The sequence below is a fragment of the Thamnophis elegans genome, chromosome 3 (genome assembly GCF_009769535.1).
Source record: "Thamnophis elegans isolate rThaEle1 chromosome 3, rThaEle1.pri, whole genome shotgun sequence".
Lineage (NCBI taxonomy): Eukaryota > Metazoa > Chordata > Lepidosauria > Squamata > Colubridae > Thamnophis > Thamnophis elegans.
The window spans coordinates 66,015,168-66,038,016 of NC_045543.1; the positions used below are offsets into that span (position 1 = coordinate 66,015,168).

At 36.9% G+C, this 22,849-nt stretch overlaps 1 protein-coding gene across 1 annotated transcript in view; it reads left to right on the forward strand.

The window, feature by feature from the left end:
• ELAVL2 (ELAV like RNA binding protein 2) overlaps window positions 1-22,144 on the forward strand; it is a 76,730-nt gene extending 54,586 nt beyond the window's left edge. The window contains 4 exon segments of the mRNA XM_032214036.1: window positions 8,000-8,153; window positions 12,938-13,163; window positions 19,609-19,647; window positions 21,817-22,144. Coding sequence (XP_032069927.1) covers window positions 8,000-8,153; window positions 12,938-13,163; window positions 19,609-19,647; window positions 21,817-22,144 — 747 coding nt within the window.
• The last annotated feature ends 705 nt before the right edge of the window (window positions 22,145-22,849 follow it).

Sequence of the window (22,849 nt, forward strand, 5' to 3'; positions counted from 1 at the left end):
CAGCCACACCTGATTGGCTAAGGCGTGGCTGGCTGAGCACGGGCTGCCCGAGGCATTCCTATTGGTCGCCCTGCTTGACAGCTGTTGTATAAATAGCTGTCAAGCAGGGTGATGTGCTGAATCACTGTACATAGTTCTTGTTGCTGTTCTACTGAATAAACTGCTGTTCACTTACCTCAGCCACTTCATGCCTCTTCAGTTAATACTGAACTTAACACTGGCGACGAAGGTGGGATGCTGACGGTTCCTGCCTGAACAGCTACCGAAAAAGGAACTCAATTATTTTCCTTCCTTTCTACAAGAGATTTTTTTTTACCTCAAGCCGCGACAGCCATGGCTTCACTCCCACCATTCGCACCTTTTGGAACCTCTGGCGAGTCATGAGCTGGCTTTTTGGAATGCTTCAAATGCTTCCTCATAGCAAATAACAATCACAACTTACCCTCGGACCGCAAGTGTAGCTTTTTCCTAAGCTCGTGCGGTCTCAAGATGTTTAATATGTCCAGGGCTCTCACTTCGCCTTTGGCCATGTATGAACTGAATTGGGACACGCTTATCAACAAACTTAAGAACCACTACGTCCCTATGCCTTCGAGGATAGCCTGCCACTATCCTTTTAGACAATACATGCAGAGAGACTCCGAGACTGTAAGCCAATTCTTACAATCTCTCCGAACAGCGGCTATCCAGTGCGAATTCGTCGACCTCAACGACTCCCTCGTTGAACAGTTCGTCTGTGGGGTTTGGGATCTCCGCCTGAAGCGGAGGTTGCTCGCTAGGGCAGAAATCACCTTACAACAGGCAGTGGAGAGGCTAGAGCTGCTGAACCTTTGGAGCAATCCACAGCTGAGATGCACTGCGTCCAGCTACCATTCACTCCTCCCCAGCGAACCTGCCTCATTGACGAGATGATTCCCCTAGACGATCTGGAGGAAGACTAGGTAGACCGCCTACAAGCCCTGCCCAGACGGCTGCCGCCTCAACCAGCCAACCGCTCCACTGTAGCCACCTGTTTGGGTTGCGAGGGCAACCATGCTCGCTCTGTCTGCCCTTTTAAGGCTGCCATTTGCCACAGATGTAATAAGAAAGGACACCTGGCCCAAGTATGCCGCACCACCTTAACCGCCTGCCCCGCAACTGGATGCCTGGCCACCGCTTTACAGCCAGTCAGCAGCGGCGCCTCCAGCAACCCCGCCACCAGCAGCGGTGGATGGACGACTGCTTCGCCGTTAATAAAAATCCTCTGGATGCCCCTGCAGTGTCGGTCAGCAAGACATCGGCTGACTCTAAGAAGATCACCATGTCTTTGCTGCTGGAGGGAACTTAACACCAAGCTGAAGGAAATCAACAACTGGCAGATGACCTGAACGTATTTTACTGCAGGTTTGAAAGGAAACTGTGCCACCTATCTTCACAACTCCCATCCCAGACATACCAACAACAGCCAAGCCTCCTACAACTGACCCCATCCTATTGGGTTCACAACCCCTGGTGTTCACAAAAAAGGAAGTGCAAGATCTATTTCACAGACAGAAGCCAGGAAAAGCAGCAGGCCCAGACAAGATAACTCCTCCTTGCTTGAAAGCCTGGGGTGACCAATTGGCCCCCATTCCTCACCTGAATCTTCAACAAATCACTAGAGATGTGCCATGTTCCTTCTTGCTTCAAACACTCCATTATCTTCCCAGTGCCAAAGAAGTCCACCATCAACGAACTGAATGACTACAGACCAGTTGCTCTAACATCTATAGTTATAAAAACCTTTGAAAGGCTAGTGATGTCCCACTTAAAGACCATTACAGATCCACTGTCAGACCCTCTGCAATTTACATACTGAGCAAATAGATAGACAGATGATGCTGTTAAGATGGCTCTGCACTACATCCTACAACCTCTTGAATCTCCAAAGACCTAGGCAGGGGTCCTCTTTGTAGACTTTAGTTCAGCATTCAATACCATCATACCGGACATTCTTCTAACAACTAAATCAGCTAGCGGTATCTGAACACATTTGTAAGTCGATCACAAGCTTCCTAACAGACAGGAAGCAGCAGGGGAAGCTAGGCAAAATCATATCAGATACCTGTACAATTAGCACAGGAGCCCCCCCCCCCCAAGGCTGTGTTCTCTCTCCACTTTTCTTTATTTACCAATGACTCAAACGATCCATTTGTTAAACTACTGAAGTTTGCAGATGATACAACAGTGATTGGTCTCATTCAAGACAATGATGAAACTGCATACAGATGGAAGGTTGAACAACTAGCCTTGGGGTGTGACCAGAACAATCTGGAACTGAACAATAGCAATAGCAGTTAGACTTATATACCGCTTCATAGGGCTTTCAGCCCTCTCTAAGCGGTTTACAGAGTCAACATATTGCCCCCAACAACAATCTGGGTCCTCATTTTACCCACCTCGGAAGAATGGGAGGCTGAGTCAACCCTGAGCCGGTGAGATTTGGAACAGCCGAGCTGCAGAATTGCAGTCAGCTGAAGTAGCCTGCAGTGCTGCATTTAACCACTGCGCCACCTTGGCTCAAAACCATAGAAATGGTGGTAGACTTTAGGAGAAACCCTACCTACTATCACCTCTTACAATACTAGACAACACAGTATCAACAATAGAGACCTTCAAATTTCTAGGTTTGTCATATCTCCAGACCTGAAATGGACACCTAACATCAAAAACCTCATCAAAAAAGCACAACAAAGAATGTTCTTTCTGCGCCAACTCAGGAAATTCAAACTGCCCAAGGAGCTGCTGATTCAGTTCTACAGAGGAATTATTGAATCTGTTATCTGCACCTCTATAACTATCTGATTTGGTTCTGCAACCCAACAAGAGAGACACAGACTTCAGAGGATAATCAGAACTGCAAAAAATATATATTACTGCTAACCTGCCTTCCATTGAGGACCTGTATATTGCACGAGTCAAAAAAAGGGCCATGAAAATAGTTACATACCTCTCACATCCTGGACATAAATTGTTTCAACTCCTACCCTCAAAACTACGCTATAGAGTGCTGCACACCAAGACAATTGGACACAAGAATAGTTTTTTTTCCCGAATGCCATGGCTCTGCTAAACAAATAATTCCCTCAACATTGTCAAACCATTCACTAAGGCAGCATTACTATTACTATTAGTCTTTTCATCGTTCCTATCACCATCTCCTCCCACTTATGACTGCTTGACTGTAAGTTTGTTGCTTGTATCCTTACGATTTATATTGATATTGATTATTTCCTCAATTGCTTATTTGTACCCTATGATTATCATTAAGTGTTGTACCTTATGATTCTTGACGAATGTATATTGTCTTTTTCTGTACACTGAGAGCATATGCACCAAAGACAAAATCCTTGTGTGTCCAATCACCCTTGGCCAATAAAGAATTCTATTCAGACCAGAGCTATTGATTAACAATAGTGTTTGGACTGCTTCATATAGTGGAACGATGGAATATAAAGTTTACTTGGATGAAGCCCAGTAATTGTTGCTTTGGCTCATCTTTAGGTTTAACACTATTCATTAATTGTGGATTGATATTGATAGCACAACTGCTATTTATTGGGGAAATGTTTCCCATTTAACAAGCAGACCAATTCAAAGATAAGAGTATGCATGAAGGCAAAGTTCTTCCAACTTTGACCTTGTGAATTACATTGTGACTAGTGTGTCCCAAAGGTACTTTTCAAATGTTGTACTTCTCATGCAAGAAGCTTCTTTAGTTCTGATAACCATGACCTCATGATTGAGAATCTACATATAGGGTGATGTAAGTATGAAACTTAAGTCTTCATACTTAGAATATATTTGGTTTAAATATACTTAAAATATATATATTTAAAACAAACTAAAATCTATATCCAATTATTCTTATTCTATAACATACTTTTTAAAAAATAATTAGTAATATGGATTCTCTCCCCCCTTCCCCCCCAAAAGTTGAACAGGACATTTGTCAGTGAATTAAACATATTTGTGTGAATCCATACAATTTTCAGTTTACATTGGAAAACTTTATAATCAACTGCATATTAGTAAACCCACTAAGAAATTGAAACTGCCAAATTCACAGAAAGTTGTTTTAATAACTGATATTTATTTATGCAGTGGCATTAGTCTTATTTCACAAAATGTATTCAAATTTTGTGTAGTGAAATGTGCAAAGGTGATTACATCTTATTGGAAGATGTATATTTTTTTAAAATAGAAACAATTTATGGTGATGTGTAAATCTATTTTCAAACAAACAAAATTATGAAAACCCCATTTTTAAAATAAGCCAATAAATTGGCAATTCTGAAATGATGACATGATGTTGAACTTTAAATATCATTAAATTATAAATTGTTCTGCTTCTTGGGTGCTAGCTAACCTGCATATAATGGAATATATTTCGTTCACAAACAGATATTGGTATTTTAGAATGGAAGACAACATATTGAAATGCAGGACTGAGGCAGGGACACCAATAAAACTGTAATTTTGCTATCCAGAGCTCAACTGTTCCCTTTTTCCTTTGGAGGGTCTCCTACCCCAAAATTCAACAGCAACATTTCTTTGCGGAAGAGATTTTTTTCAAAAACATATTTTTTTTTACTTTATCTTTTCCCTGTGCACTTATGGCAGGTTGAATATTGATTTTTGTCACTTCCTCTGAATAGTGTTGTGACTCTCCCAAAGTCATCGGTAAACAGACCTAAGCAGTTTCAGCGTAGTCATTTTAATGATAGACAGGACTGGTTGATCTTTTAAGAGCTAATTGAATTCACACTGGATCACTATGGTGCATATTTTTGTTCGCAGTTGGGCACAATTTCTGCAAATACCGTTTTCATGAGCGTACACATTTCTGTACAAACTATCCTCTAATTCATTTTTCCCATGGAAATTTTAAAAAAAGAATATACACTTCAGGTTACTAAATTTCAGTTCAACAATATATCTAAAAATTCAAAATAAAAACACAGAATGAATTTCCACCTGCTTCCTACTTAGGATCACTAATACTCTTTGCTAGATAATTAGTTCAGTTAAATTGTCCCAAGCAATGCAGTTATTGCTGAATTACTTGTCCAGTGCTAGTCGGAGACAGTGCGCTATTTTGGTCTTCCTTCTTTGAAATACTTTTGTATTTGGAGCTCTTATTCACTTTGGCATCTCTGACATAGAGCCACAGAAAATCCTTTTGAGTGACTGAAAAGTGCTCCAAAGCACCAATTTGTTTGGGAATAAATTAGCCTGCAGTTCTAGTTCCCAGCAATTTCATGAGCCAAATAGTGTTCTTTAGACAATTTAGTGTATCTTAACGAATCACGTAAGAGTGTTGTATAACTTTGTAAATGAAATTTTGATGAAGGAAAACTCTTTTAAGACAAACCTAAGGAATTCCAGGCCCTGCTTTTGAATTAAAGTTAAGGTTTAGTGAAAAGGATTGTGTATTTCAATTGGATTAAAAGAGGTTAAAAGATATGTTATCAAACCTTACTGATAAAAATCTTAAGGAGTTGCATTGACTTTTAGAAATCCGTTATGTTAAAAGCAATATTAAAAAAAAAATAATCTGACCTACATGGGAAAAATGTGTAATACAGCAGTTTTATATTTTTGCTATATTTACTATTTATCATATCCATTCCGCTGTAACATTGATTATTAGTTACAGTAGCTTTTCCTAAGCTGGCACCAATTTCACAAAGTTCAGGTTACACTTCCTTATTTTTTAAAAAACAATGAATTGTAACTGTGTGAAATAACTTCTCTAAATAAAATCACCTTTTTATAGTAAGAAACTATGGAACATTTTATGCAATTGCTAACACATGGGGTAGCATTATTTATATTTTTTCAGTTGTCATACATACGTTCATGTAATTTTGTTGCCAACCTTCTGTAATATAATAATTGAAAAGCACAAATAAGGGGGCAGGGGACTAAAGCTTTCTTGAAATATGTTTATACTTCAGTTTTCAGCTTAAAACAGAAAACATTTTTGGCTTTCTGAGCTTCACTCATAACAAGACAGAAATTAATGATATCTTAATAGTAGTTTTATCAGCAGGGTGTCCACATTATATAGCCAGTGAAATCAATTGACATAACTTCATTTCCTTAAAAAAAAATTGGGGGGGAGGGGAAATCTAAATAGAAGGCAACAAGAAATAAAGATGCTTTAATTATTTCTTGCCAGTAAAATTCTGTTCTTCGCTGGTAATTGGCAATTATGATTTTTTTAAAAACCAGCTGGCTGGATTGCATTTTATTTCTGGCAAGCAAGAAATAAGATGCCTATGGCATTTGAGCGCATGCAGTGATAATTCTACTTAGGCCCTGCTCAGTAGCAGCATCAGAACATCAGCAGGTAAATGAAGGGGTTATGCAGTAGAGTTCCGATGGGGACAAATCTGACAGCATAGCACATGACAAAATTAAACTTAAATATTACTGTATTTTGCCCTGCTTCCGTCTCCATTCTTTTCCCTGCAAGTATATGATAGTATAATCCTTTTTTTTAAAGAAAACTTTTATTAAGATTTTTAAACAGGTACGTAAAATCTAAGGTAACAGTAAACAGAAAAAGAAAATAAAGTAAAAACAAAAATTGAAAGAAAATAAAGAAAAAGGCATAAAGACGTAACTTACAGTATCCTTCACGACAGTTATAAGTGCAAACATATTTAACTTCTCTTTCTAAAGTTACATTATATTATTCTTTATGCATTCTTTCTTGTCTAATTGTCAAAACCTTAAGTCACGAGTTCATCCCCCCCATTTTTATGCAAATGTCCATAAGAGGCTTTCATTCACCAATAAATGTAGATGTTAAATAAGTTAATTAATTGATTTCAGCAAAATCTGTCAACTTCACCAACTATTCCTCCTTAGTGGCTTGTGTTGAATCTTTCCTTCTCTGTGACTAGAGTAATCTTTCCGCTGAATCATATATTGAAATAATCTTCTATGGGTTTTTTTTCTAAGTGCTTGTCCATTAATCGTAAAGTTCTGGCTTTAACAGAATATTAATCTTTAAAATTCTATGTATCAAAGTACATATTGTGATTCAAAAATTTTCAGCTTGTTCATCAAGCGTGATAAAATGTCCCTACAAGTTGTTCATATTGCCAGCATACATTTGAAGTGCCTTTATGCATTCTAGATAATATAATACTGAATATTTGTTCATCAGTTCTTTTTAACCTCTCTGTTGCCAGTTACCGAGTCCAAGGGTTGTATTTGTCTTCTCACTTCCTGGTTTTTAACTTCTTTCTGGTAAAGGGGAAAAAAAAACCTGCAGGGGCACAGTGGGATTTGGTACCGCCATGTGTGGCATGCCAAGCTTCTTGTCCACTTTTGCCCTTTTTTTTTTACTTTCCTAGGAAACTAGGGCCATGATGGCGAACCTATGGCAGAGGTGGCATGCAGAGCCCTCTCTGTGGGCATGCGCGCTATTGCCAGCTCTTCCAGGTTCCATCTTGCACATGTGTGCACCAGAACCCAGAAGAGAGCAGCTGGCTGGTGAGCATGCGCACCAGACCAGCTGCTTTCTTCCGGATTCAGGAGCTCTGGCGCATACACGTTCCAGATTTGTCACTCGGTGCCAAATAGGTTAAGCATCACTGCTCTAGGGCATGGATGGGGGAAGCCCTTTTATGACTTGTGGACTGGCTCAGGAATTCTGGGAGTTGAAGTCCACAGTCATAAAAGGGCCATGGTTCCCCACCTCTGCTCTAAAGCAACAAAGAACAGCCACAGAGAGTAGGCTGGTCCCCCAAAAAACCCGGGGTCTCCTGGTTTAATATAATCCCATTAGGTTCCCATACAAATGGCATTCTGCCCTGCTTCCCTCCATGACACAATAATAGACAAAACAGGCCAAGGATGTATGATCTGAAAGTAGAGTTAACTCATGTGTTTTTAAAAGTAGGCAACCGTCTACTCCAATTATACAGTCATTTGCATGATCAAGTTGCTTTTTTTCATTGTGCAGGTTTCTTATGCACGGCCAAGCTCAGCTTCTATTAGAGATGCAAACCTGTACGTCAGCGGTCTCCCAAAAACTATGACACAGAAAGAGCTAGAACAGCTGTTTTCCCAATATGGACGTATTATTACTTCCCGCATTCTCGTTGACCAAGTCACTGGTAAGTAGAAAGCTGCTCTGCCCTGTCTTTCTCAGCCTTCAAAATATTGAACATATAAAAGTTTATGTGGGGCAGAAAATACAATTTTCTGCTGGAATTGTTCATAAATATGCATGGATAAAAATAACTCCTGGTTTGTAGTCAGGCAAGGCTGAGTCATTTCCACCTTGAAGCTGCATATTTGAAGCCTGTTTCATGCCTTGTAATAAATTTATACATTCTTATAGTTGCTGTAATCTCAAGCATTGAATGAAGAAAATGTTCCTTATAAAATGCTAAAAAAAACCTGTCTTAAAGGGGGGGGGGTAAAGTCTTGCACTTTAGTGGTCTTAGCAGTTTCCGCAAACTAAGAAAATGTGGAATACAAACTCATAATCATCATTTAGGCTTTAAAACAAACCTTACAATTCCCATTTTTCGGTGTTAGGATAATGCAAGATCCTGAGAAAAACAAATTACCAGATTTTTAAAAAATAAGACTGAAAGGAAGATTGACTTGATACATAAATATTGAAGAGTTCATTTTTGTTAAACACGATTTTTATTCTCTAGGTATTGCCAACTCAGCGAATACATTGGTCTTGTTATCTTTTTATATGTGATACACATGAAGCAATGTAATGCATTGGTCGGATTATACTATGAAATATGTCCTATACAATAATTTGACTGATTTATTTTCAGAGAAATTACAAAATATTAGGAAAATATTCATTAGTATTCTTAAAGCACTTCAATTTTACCAATTTGATTGGGTTCCTTTAAAAAATTAAGCCGTTTCAAACAAACAAAAAAGGGTACATCTGTGACTTGTTTTAATAAAATAATTTTAAAATAACACTTGGATCCCATTTAATGCAAAAATAGCATTTAGTTTCCCACAGGAATGATGAAAGAAATGTGCTTCTCAAAATTTTTTGATTTTCTATGGTGGTATAATTAGAGTTTTATTTTATCCTTTATTTTTCTTTTTGGCTTAAAATTGATGGAATTACATCAGCCACTGGGATTTTTTAAAAACAGCTTTTGATTGCAAGCAAACTATGTGTTGTTTGCATGTATGCCTATTGGGTTTTTCAAAGTCTTATGCATCAAGACACTAGCTGAAATTCTCCTTTAAAACCAACCTAAGCAAAATTTATCCTAATTTTAAGCCTGAATATATCTTGCCAACTGTTTTTCAAATGTAAAGCTATAACAAAGGAGCTTCAAGACTTCAAGAATAAAACGCAGATGGTTTATAGCTTACAATGTATGTAACTAAAAATGATAGTTGAGAAAATTGAGCTACACCAGGGTGCTTAGATCTGACCTGCAGGACCACCCTGGAAAAAAGCGAAGGACTGGCCCACGGTGTCTCTTCCAGCTGCCCTCCTGAGCTCCATTTTTGCTAACAGAGGGTTGCAGGAGGCCATCGTAGCCAAAAACGGAGCTCAGGAGCCCGTTTTCTCTGGCAGAGTACTTGGGCCACCACAGATGCCTCCGACACAAATGACATCAAGCTGGCCACATCCTCCCTGGCCATGTCTACTCTTGTCCCCCAAGATCAAACACAACCCTGATGCAACCATCAGTGAAATTGTGTTTGACATCCCTGAGCTACACAGATATTTTTTTTTAAAAAAGGACATTTAGATGAAACTAAATTTCATCTATTTCAAAACTAGAGTTTGAAATACAATAATTTGGAATTCAGACTTGTAATCTGGAATATATTAGTTCATGTGGTATTTACTGGAATTGTATCATCATGCTTTAAGCAAACTTGCTGCCAAATGGAAAATTATTAAATTCATCATCAACCAGGCATATTCATTCATCAACCAGGCATGAAATTCTCTTACTTCGCTACTGGTTCAGAACCGGGAGCTCACAAATGGCGCTTCTGTGCATGCACTGAACCTTCAGCACATGCACAGAGCGTCCATGATGATGTCAGGGAAGGTGGGCAGAGCCCGAACCAGGGTGAACCGGCAGAATACCACCTCTGCTATTAACTATATTTTTAAATGTCATATCAAATTCTGTTCCCAGTAAAAATCATTGTGTCTCAGTGGCAGAAGTTCAGTTTTCAATAGTTCAGATAAGTAGTCTGGATGATAAAACATCTGCAAGAAAACAATCAAGTGTATCAAAGGACCTCTCCTTTCAACCCTGAGCTATAAATAAATATTTTTATAGGTTCAGATAGGTATTTTCTTAAACCTGCATCATATATTAGAAATTGAATTTGTGAGCTTTCCTTGGAAGCAATAGATTCTACTAATTGACACCTTATAAAATACTGGAGAGCAAAGAGACAGATAATATATTTAGATATATATTATTATATATTGCTTACATCTTATTATTTCTTTCTTAGCCATCAATGTTCATAGAAAGAATTGATTAATGGATTTCAAATTGCTGCAGTCAAGATTTCAGAACTACTTATCTGAATTTAAAGGAGCTGCCACTTTAAGGACAAAAAACATTTCTAAAATTTTGAAACTCCAAAATAGTTTTTGCAAAATAAACTTTTATAGTGTAGTAAATATTCCTGTATTAAATGTAGTGGTGTAAATTCTATCATAATACAGAATTGCCATTTAATATATTCATAAATAAATAGGATAATGCCCTTTACCTATCTAATAGCACAATGCTATGCAAATCCTAATGAATTCAGTGGAACTGATCCCTGGTAAATATACATAAGAATTGTAGCTTCACAAAGTATTAATTCTTTTGGCTACCATTTTGTGTGAAATATATGGGAACAAGTCTCACTGAACACAGCAGGAGTTTCTTCTCTAAGTAAGGAAGCCTCGGATTGCTGTGCTGGGTTTCTCGGAGGCTGCCTTCATCATAATCATTTTAAGGGAAAGATGAAAAGGTCTGTTACTAGATCAAAACGGCATCTAATAAAGGATAGTTTCCTCTAATAACGCCAGATTAGATCAGAAGTTAGCAGAACAAAGCAAATAGCACTTTACAAGCAACAAGAAAAAAAGGGGGGACACATATTCTCCTTGTATGGAAGAAAAGAAAAAAGCAGGCCTGTCCATTTTGCCTTGCTCCCTTCTAGCATTCCAAATTAAACATCCAAACCTTCATATTCCTTGATTAAGAGAAATAAAAAGAGAAATTTGGCTGTTTGGAGATTACAAGCTTCTGAGAATAGTATCTTTTTACCTTGAGAATAAAGGTGTGTTGCTGCAGGAGACAAACTGGCAGAAGTATGCAGTGATGGCATAAGACAGATTGTTATATAGGTAGTTGTTATAAGGTTAGTTGTTATAAAAGTCTACTCTAAAGTAATCAAAATAGTTAATTTTCCTTTCCCCCTCCTTAGATGTTTAAATCTTTTCTCTGTCTTTCTCCCCCCCCCCCCCATAATAATAGCAATAGTTATAATGCAAATATCCCATAAGCTTTCCAGGACTTTCAATTGTATTATTTTAAATACACCTATAACTACATTTTTGATTATGTATGTGTATATTTGTTTATTGCATTTCAGTCCTCTCACTTCAGATTTACTGCTGGTTTGGGAGTAGTTGTCATTGTACAGCACAGATAAAAATCAACAATATATCTAGATGCTTTTGTGTTTCAATATGCTGAACTTAGTTTCTATAGGCTTTTCATCTGTATCAATATTTGGTACAAGCGTATATATATATATTTAAAGGCTCCCAGCCTGTTCACATTTCATAAAGTCTTGCAGTCCTGGTTGTCCTCCCCCTTATTATTTTTATTTTGTCTGGATCCCATCTCTTTTTTGATTTGCATTAGTTTTCATGTAGCCAGTTGTGAACTGGCTAGAGTTATTTGGACTTGGACTAATTAAAATAAACAGCTTAATGTGAATATGTCATAATATACTAAACCCAGAGGCATGTTTGTAACCAGATTTAATATTAAGCTGGGTCTGGTCTTTATTTGTTACAATGGTAGTATAGATGTTTCTGTGCTGTTTCAATCAGGCAACTCTGGGCAGCTTGTAATAAATAATTAAAAAGATAACGGTTCCCCATGCACATATAGTCGTTTCCGACTCTAGGGGGCAGTGCTCACCTCCATTTCAAAGCCAAAGAGCCAGCACTGTCTGAAGACTCTCCGTGGTTATGTGGCCGGCATGACTAAATGCCAAAGGTGCACGGAACACTGTTACCTTCCCACCAAGGGTGGTCTCTATTTTTTCTATTTGCATTTTTTACGTGCTTTCAAACTGCTAGGTTGGCAAAAGCTGGGACAAGTAATGGGAGCTCACTCCGTTACGCAGCGCTAAGGATTCGAACTGCCGACCTTTCTGATCAGCAAGTTCAGTGTCTTGGCCACTGAGCCATCGCGTCCCTAATAAATAATTAAAAATTGTCAAATATAGTAAAAAAACAACAACAATAGGAACTATCAGCATAAATTCAACATAATGATAATATCAAAATATATAGCATCTTGTAAGAACCAAACAGCCAGATCCATTCCAATTTATCCATCACCCATTCTTGACACAATCACCAAATGCCCATCTAAGAAGCCATTTTCTGCTTTGTCTCTTATAAACGTGGTTTCACCCACTATTTGGTTCCCATCTCTTGTATTCCTGCTTCCTTGCCAATGCTTTATATGTTATATTGCCTCTTATAAAAAATCCACTTCAGTTGTTGAATCTGGTTCTTTTTTTGTGCTTTGATTTCTATGATTCTTATTTATGCCTGGGAAAAAATCAAGTTCTTTGGGGAGGAGGTTACTATAACCTCCTGGAAGTAATGGTCGAATTCCTTTGTGCTTTTATGCAGGAGTTTCAAGAGGTGTGGGGTTTATCCGATTTGACAAGCGGATTGAAGCTGAAGAAGCCATCAAGGGCTTGAATGGGCAGAAACCTCCCGGGGCCACGGAGCCCATCACTGTAAAGTTTGCCAACAATCCAAGCCAAAAAACAAATCAGGCCATTCTCTCCCAGCTGTACCAGTCTCCAAATAGGAGGTACCCAGGACCTCTTGCTCAGCAGGCTCAACGTTTTAGGTACGTGGAACTGTACGTTGTTTCTTAACCATTCTGGAATTTTTTCCCCCAACCAGCATCACTGTAGAAATATATTTTCCTCACATGGGAACTATTGGTTATTAAATTTAATATATGACAGACATAGCAGAAAATACTTTGAGGCGCTGCCATCTGTTGGTAGCTATAAAAAGAAGAGAGTTTTATGTAGGCAGGTAGTAATATTTAACTGGAAAGTATCTGTCGTTCAATTTGCAAGATGCTTTTAGGAATATTTGATAAATTATTAGAATAAGACGTTTCCACAGAGTAGAAAACCTGTCTAAACCCTGCTTTTTTTATATCAAGTCTTCTTTACTTTGAAAGAAATCCCTTTTTTTTTTCCTGCAGTGGAGTCTCAGTAATTATTCTGCATCCTTTTTGGAATGGGGAGAAATGGATTTTTTTCCCCCAGTGGTTTTCCATTATTTTGTATGGATCTCTCTTCTGATGACACACAGTGCTATCAGCCATACGTTTTTCTCTGTGATATTTTAGTGCGTTGAAAAAGACAGATGGCATGAATTGAAACAAATACTATATTAATCTACATTCACTAACTGCTCGGGGCTTTTATTTTAGTGTTGTTTTATGAAAGATTTGTGTTCAAGAGAGGGGATAAACAGGCTTATTTTGAACTTGATGCTATTTTCCTGTGTGAATGCAAGAGAGAAGAGAGATATTAGTTGTGCTCACTAAGTAGCAGAAAGCTCAGATAAACTTTGTCTTATAGAAACCTTGGGACTTTAATTTAAAACAAACAAACAAACAACGTGCTTATTTAAACACCTGGCCAATGGCAGTCTCACCTAAACAACTTAATCCAAACAGCTTCTTTGCATGTTGTGCTATTAATTTGTCTACCCAGGGGGAAAAAAACCCACATTCGTTCTAGTGAACCGTTCAGTTGGAGCAGGGGGAACAAAAAACCCATTATTATTTTTTTATTCAGTATTCAGTGGATTTCTGGAGTATTCAGTTTCTGCTCTGTTTTTGTTGTTCAAAGGATATTCTGTGAAGCCGCTGAATATTGAATAAAAGTAGACTTGCCCTTTCTCCATAGGCAGACTGCCTGCTCCAGAACTGAGTGCCAGGGCAGAGTTAGCAATGGTCAGAAGAAGAATTCCAGATTGCCTCGTGCCTGAAGTAAGGCCACTGGGGAATTGTTGCTGCACTGACATGAAAAAGAGGTAAATGAACTTTTGCAGAAATAGCTGGTGCCAGGACTGGGGCACGCAATCTCCAGTGGCCTTAGAAAACCCTGACTAGATCTTTCTCACAATGCCATGGGCTGCCGGCTTATCGTCTAAAGGATGTTCATTATTTCAGCGATGGTGGTAGATGACTCTGAAGGGGATAGGCCCCGAATGCTGGAAATGTGCATTTACAGGTTCAGAAATGGAGGGACGAATCCCAAGGTTGCCATTTGCTTTTTGAACGTGTTTTTCCATTCCACAAAAATAGACTTCACTGCATTTCTTTCCATTTTCTTTTTAAAACAGCACATTTAGATCATGTTTTTGAGAGCAATTTTTAACATCGAATGTTAAGGATTGCTTGAGTTTTTAATCCGTTCTGCTCTGGTGATTTGTCAAATAAAAGAGCCATGCATTCCAAATGAGAACGGTGTTGCTTGCTCAGTTCATATTAATTTAGGCATTGTTCGGTTCCTCTCAGAAATTTAGGAAGACATTGCTGTACACACAAAATGTAGAAGTGTGTGTGTGTTTATGTGTTTGCATAGACTTTAAAGAGCTTGTCTTTGCAGTTGTCTTCGATGGGTATCTGATCCTTAGATCCATATCTATTGTATTAGATCTATATCTAGTGTACAAAGGCAAGTACATTATGCTTGCCATTGCTGTACTCTTACTACTGTTGTTAGTTGAAGTGTTTTAAAGGCAGTTAAAGATTGAGGGCCTCAGAGGCTGGGAAAGTATATGTGTAACTCTCTTTTTATTTGGCACCGGCTCTGATAACATCAGACTTTAAGCAGATCCTCACACAAAATAGCAACTTCAGCTTGAAGTCCGCAGGTTCAGTCTGTGTGACTATTGTTAGGTGATTTTATTCTTCATGCCATTCTGGGAATTAAAATCTGGATTTTCAGACAGCTCAAAAGTATTTCCACAAGTCATCAGTTACTAGCAAAACTTTTGCAGATAGTCCTCAACTTACGAACACAATTGTTAACTGAGTTTTGCCCTGTTTTACAGCCTTTCTTGCCATAATTGTTAAGGGACTTCTGCACTTGTTAAGTTAGTAACACAGTTGTTAAATGAATCTAGCTTCCCCGTTGACTTTGCTTGTAAGAAGGTCACAAAAAATGATCCCATGAGCCTGGGGCACTGCAGCGGTCATAAATACTGTCTGAATTTTGATCATGTGATCATTGGGATGCTGCAAAGAACGTAAGTGTGAAAAATGGTTATGTCATTTTTTTCAGTGCTGTTGTAACTTCAGACAGTCACTAAACAAACTTGCTAGTCGGTGACTGTACAGACAAGATTAAATGTGTTGATTTGGATATTTTTCCTGAAAACAATCCTCAGTGATGAATTGCATTGTAATATAAAACCATACAGAAGGTGAAATCTTCATGTCTTGTATTGAAGTGACACGTCTGAGTCAAAGAATATGAGTTTTTCCGTCTCTTTCAAGAGTTTCCTTAAGGATAGTCATTTCATGCATGGTGCTTGATAATGCAGATAAGATTTCTCAAAAGGTTGAAGCTTGGAAGTATTGGAGGAGTGTGAATTGTACTAGAGACTTTACATGGATATCCTCTAAAATATATCCTAAGATTTCAGAATATGGGTCTTTTAGGATTTCCATCAACATGGAGAGAACAGTCACTAAGATGCTTGATACAATATGTTGTCATATGTTGCTTACTTGGTCTCGTCTAGTAAATAAAAATAATTCCTTGGATTGCCATTATCAAGATAGTTGATAGTTTAATAAAGCTATGATTCAGGTTAGCTTTGGCAGGGGAGCTAACCTTTTCTGTGGGCAGATATACGTTTTTTGGAAATTACTATTGAGAACAACAATGAACAGGGGAGCAATAATGCAAGGAAGTCAGCAGAGGGCACAGTGCTGAAATTTGTTATTCTTTTCCCCTGCTTTGGGGGTATTTTCCAGTGTTTCATTATTGGAGTTTTATTTTATTTCCTGACAAAAAGACAAAAGTAAATTGCATCACTTTTTTTTTTTTGTCAGGATGTTAAGTTCCTTCTAGGGAGTTTAAGAGAAGGAGCAGAGCTGGTGCTGAATCCAGTCTGTGAAAAGCTCATTCTGAGTTGCAGAAACCAATAATATTAAATCAGTAGTTTTAACTCATGCCATTGCATATCTACCTGCAGCTGTCTAAAGAAAATGCGTAAATCTTAGTAGGTTAATTATGTGCAGCAACCAAAGTAGCATTTTAATGTCTGGCTAGATTCCACTTCTAAACATACGACATCGAAAAAATGTGATTGTTTTTATGTTCTTTATTTCACATGGGGAAACAAATTAATATATACACATGTACAAACATAATTTACTTTTTTTAAAAGTTCTGTACATTTTCCTGCCTGGATTTGTTTTGGAAATACAGAAGCAACTGAAACCTTAAGTCGGTGTGTTATTTGTTAATAGAGCTATCATTACCCCAAGGTTTTTTAAATGGCAATTCATATTTCACCAGTGCTTATTTGCTGTTCACTCATTACTATCTGCTTAACATCCTGGATATGTAGATGGTAGGATTCAAATTATTGGCTACTGTTATTCACAAAGATAGATAGATTAAGACTGTTTTAATGGCAACTTCTATACAATTCTTACTACTTGGTAATGGATGTAAATGACTGTTTTGTTAGAAGCTGTTGTTTTACAATAAAGCTCTTGAAAGTGGATATCTTCACTAAATATTGTAAGAGGAAAAGACTTGGTCTTAAAAGAATTACAATACAGTAATTCAAAAGCAGTATTCCCTCTTGTGAATATCTTCCCATTCTTTATTCTCTCGAGAAATCTAAATATGTGATAATTTGTGTTCAAGTGGTTGAAAGACTTGAGTTCACATACCAACAATCCCAGGTAAAATTGATAATTATTAGAATTTTGCATTAAAACATAAATATTGCCTGTCTTATTGTTAAAAGTTGCATCTTTATTCCAAAACTGGAAAAATACATATTTCTATGCTTTCTATGCTTTTGATTTATCATCTTATGGACATTTTTTTAGCTGGTTAATGTGCAAGTGTTAGCAGAAATATCAATTTTTTAAAAACCCTATCAATTTACAATGTGGTTTAGAAACCTGTAAAACACACAGGTCATTAATGAATATCAGTACTTCTCACACATTTTTCAATCAACTTTTAAAAAGGAAAAGGAAAAAAAAAACCTCTCCATCAACAGTGGTCTTCTCTCCCTTTTGTCCAATTGTTAATTAATAGTTAACATATTTTAGATTTAGGGAATGGAAGACTTTTAATGACTGGCCAAAATAACCTGTTATAAAAATAAGAGTGTTTTATTGAGCTCTACATCTGCTTCCTCTGAAGCAAAATAAATCATACCTAATTATCAATATCTGAAGATTGCAGAAGTTATACTCAAATTTTGAATAAGTTATTAGGAGGCTTAACTGCAGAAATCATGCCTGTTGCATGCCATGTAAAGTTGACTGAAAAGCAAGCCCAAATATTTCATATTTGTTTCTCCCCATTATTCTTTCAACAAAGGAAATTTTGGTTTGCATCCAGTGACAAGTTGATAAATAATATGGAACAATCTTAATATGTTTTTTAGTCGTTAGATTCCCCCCCCCCCCCAATTGTTAACTGAGACAGAAGCAATTTTTAAAATAATTTTCCATCTCTTAGATAGGTGAATGCCTTCCTGGAATGATGAAGACGGTGATGACCATATCAGGATATTTGAGATCTTGATACAATGTCTTTGTTGTTTAAAGGCTGTAGCCAGAAATAAAAATCAAGATGATATTCCTAAATGGGGAGAATTGTCTGAGTGTACATATCACATTTTCTTTTAAAATTTGTGGTGTGCATGTTAACTGAACCTCTACCTAATAACCTAGGAGTTTCAAGTTACTATATATTATGTCACAGCTAAAGCTGTTCTAGTTTTGAAAGTAATGACTCAGCATCCATGTGAGCATTCCTGAAGAAAAGTTTTAGGTTTATATGATAAAATTTTTGGCATTGTCCACTCAATTGCAATAAACTAGCTTGCTTACTTATTTTTCTGAGTCTCAATCTGAATCAGATTGTTGAACTTCAGCATTTCCTCCTGATATAACCGGCATAAGGGTTTTTTAAAGGACAACAACATTTGTGGCATACAAATTTCAGACAAAAGAAAAATTGGCAGGAACTTTAAATGTAACAGCCCACAATCTAGTCTAACCAAGCACTGCAGCACCAGATGTTCTTTTCCTTCAGAAAGGCTATGTATATTTACATTATCTTGGAAGTTGCACATTGTAGCTTTTTTGGAAGTGGGGGAAATGCATCTAAAGTATCTCTTAATGTGAATTTAAAAGAAAATGGGAACCAGTTTTGCAATGCATATGTCTTCTTCTCCTAACTTTAATTAACTGAGGAATATAGTTAATATCATAGAATATAGTAAATATTATAGCCTGACTTGCTTTGATTTCTCAGCAATTATTTAAATCCAGCATTACCCTAAATACCATTTCCATTACATTGGAGCAAACAACTAACTACTTGGTTTGTAAAAAGTTCATACTTGGTGATAAATCAAATGTTAAGACTTCAAAAAAATGTGATTCCTTGGTTCTTTTATGCTGAAATGGTAGATTTCTAACATAGCTGCAGTTTTTGGCAGATAGCTAAATCTTACCAGCTTAAAATCTACAGTGCATCAAGATAATTTTATAATCATATATTAATAATCTTGAGAAATAAAATTGCTACAAGATTTTCTGCAGAAAAATGTTATGCATGCACTGTTTCTCACACAAAGACAGACTTTTCATTCATTTATCCCTACGAGTTTTCAGAGAAAGGCATGGAAATATTGGCAAAATTGTTTAGTCTTTGGTGTTCATATTTCTAAAAGGATCGCTATTAAATATAGCATCTGAACTACATTAATGTGTATATTGTATCACTTCAGACATACCTAATGGGCTTGCTTATCCAGAATTAAAATACTGAGTCTGAGTGCCTTTTTTAATATAATTGCATAATGTCAACTGAACTTGAAGCTGTATTTATGAGAATTCTTGGACAGTATCTCTTCAGCAAAATTCAAGTTATGCCAGTGTATAATCATTGCACAACTTCAATTTTGCATAAAGTGCAGTTCCGAAAATCTAGCACATAACATAATCAAAGTGAAAGATTGAAAGGCTAAATAAACCTTTTGCTAAATGTGTTTTGCAGGTTGGACAATCTGCTCAATATGGCATACGGAGTAAAGAGGTAATAACAAATTGTGTTAGATCCATAATTAATTTTACTAATAACTTCCTGTTTGAACTAAGAGTATTGGTACTTCATGTGTTAGATATTGAGTGATCTTTGCACATACAGAGGTAATCATTTGTTTCCATTTATCACTTACTTTATCAGCTTTCTAGCATTGTTTAGGACACCCATTATCTGCCATTTAAATGACTTATTTGAGAGTCTTTTGTATCAGCATTTCACTTTGAAAGAATGTGGGCGTCTTATATACTCAAATCTAGGGACCTGGTGGCTAAGATGCTGAGCTTGATCAGAATGGTCGGCAGTTCGGCGGTTCAAATTCCTAGTAAGCTTCCTTTACTTGTCCCAGCTTCTGCCAACCTAGCAGTCCGAAAGCACATAAAAATGCAAGTAGAAAAATAGAAACCACCTTTGGTGAGAAGGTAACAGTGTTCCATACGCCTTCATGGCTATATGACCATGGAGTCATCTTCAGACAGCGTTAGCTCTTCGGCTTTGAAACAGAGATAAGCACCGCCCCCTAGAGTCGGGAATGACTAGCACATATGTACAAGGGAAACACATTTATATACTCAAAGGACATTTTAACAATTAAGAGGCCAACACCAGGTATGTGTTTTTTTAGTCATCTGTCTGTACAAGAAGCAGGTAGATTTGGAGCAACAATAAGCAATAAACAATAAGCATACCATATCAAGTATGTTATATTACCTTAAAAAGTTAAGAAAGGTTATAATAATTCCATAAGGCCATTTGGAGCTTCAGTTTCAAGAATGTATATTTCATGTAGGATTATTTTTGTTGGTTTTATAGAATTTATATAGCCACCCATTTTGCCAAAAGTGACTCAGGGAGGTACACAACAATAAACAAACCAAAACCTAGATGTAACATCAGAAATCTGAAGCTATTTTTTTCTGTTGAATAAGTATTCAGTTGTGTTAAAGAATTTGCTAAATTCATGGTGAAACAACACAATAAAGACTGAATATGAACAATTGAAGGCAATACATTTGTACTTTTTACTTTTTCATCATTCTGTTATTAATATAATTGTCTTTTGGGAAAAAAAGTTACATGGAGATGAGTTAAAAACTAGGTTTTTAAAAGGAATTAAACAAAAGATTCCGGAAATTGAATACTAGCACTATAAACAAAACTCTTACTGTTCCTTTCTCTTTTTAAAAGAAGATATTGCTAGCCAGTCCTTAGCTAAAATAGTAAGAGATTTCTATTTGGTTGTGTCTATCTAAAAGCACAACATGAATTTTTAGTAGATGGATTCTCTCTGCAGCCCATGTTCTGGAGAACTGGTATCTCGAGCCATCAGGGTAGGGATATACAGAGTTTTGAACAAAGCTAGTTGTTAAAATTAAACCGCTTATTTTTATATAATCTTTTTGCTTATATTATTCATGACACACCAAAAGCAAATTCTCAAGAACCTTGGTTAACCACATTTCAAACATGGCAATCACAATATTCCTTAGACTTTCTAATAGCTGACTACAGTTTGCTTTTCTGTCATATCAGCATTGAAAGTAATTGAATTAGTCAGCTTATCCGCAGTCCAGGCAAAAAGCAAAATAATCTGACTTGAGAAAGACTTACTACAGAGCATCATGGCAACTATATTTTATTATTCACAGTAAATTTGTATTAAAGTCACATAAGTGGCACAAACCTTTGGTTAAACGGCACTATAACATTAATCAACCGCTTTAAAAATATTTTTTATCCTGCCTTTATTGTTTTTATCAATCACTCAAGGTGACAAACACCCTTAATAATCCTTCCTCTTTCTGTTTTCCCCACAACTGCCTTATGAGGTGGATTGGGCTGAAGGAGAGTCACCCAAAGTCACCCAGCTGGCTTTCATGCCTAAGACAGAACTAGAACTCAGTCTCCTTGTTTCTAGGTCAGCATCTTAACCACTACACCAGACTGCCTTGGCATGTGTCTATAAATATTTTAACAAAAAGGCATTCTTGAAGGAAGAAACAATTGATCCATAACATGTAGGCAGAAAGGCACTTGGTTTAAGTTACTTAAAGCATGTTCATATATAAAAATAGATTCATTCTAATCTTGAAAAAAGTTTTCTTCTAAAAAAAGAATTGCTTCTTTCTTTCTTTCTTTTTACCCTTCTACATTGATTAGCAGGTTTTCTCCAATGACCATTGATGGAATGACCAGTTTGGCTGGGATCAATATCCCAGGACACGCAGGAACCGGATGGTGCATTTTTGTGTACAATTTAGCTCCTGATGCAGACGAGAGCATCCTGTGGCAAATGTTCGGACCCTTCGGAGCCGTGACAAACGTGAAGGTTATCCGCGACTTCAACACAAACAAGTGCAAAGGTTTTGGATTTGTGACTATGACAAACTATGATGAGGCCGCCATGGCAATAGCCAGCCTGAATGGATACCGCCTTGGAGACAGAGTCTTGCAGGTTTCCTTTAAAACAAACAAAACGCACAAAGCCTAATGAGGTGTCCTCAGCCCAATTTATATTTGAAAACTATTCGACAAAGGCAAGTTAAAAGAAACTTTATACATTAGTAAATGTCTTTGTAAGTCAGTGTTGAGATGGGGGAATTACAGACTAGCATCCTAAGAAATATTGCGAGATTTTTTATTGCTAGTATTTGAATTAAACTTCTTAAATATCTTTATGTTTGAAATATGGACAAGAGGTACAGGGTTTTTACCTGTCACAATGCATTCTATTGCCTTCTTTGAAGAAGGTGGACCTTTTAAAAAATGTTTGAGCTAAGGGAAGAAATTTTCTTTTACACGACTGCCTTGAACCTGTGAGTAGATATTGAGGCTTTGTGTTAAAATTCCTAAGTTAGTTAATCTTATGTTGTGTTTGAGTTACACTTTAATGCCTTGCTGTTTAGTCTGTTCAAGAAGTGTTTTGAAGTTTACATTTTTATTTATAAAGTTTAAGAATATTTATTTTGTAATTATGATTTGGGTTGGGGAAGGGGGGTGGTGCATTATAAAAGCCTATTGTAAGATTAATGGAGAACTTTTCGTAAAGCTGTACCTTGCCAAAGAGATAAGAGCCTCTTTGATGTGGGTTTAAAAAAAAACAAAGCATCTATTTTTATAAAAAAGAGAAAATTTGGAGAAACTTTTTACAGGTCCTGGAACAAATATTTTGACTTGAATACTTTGAGAAATCTCT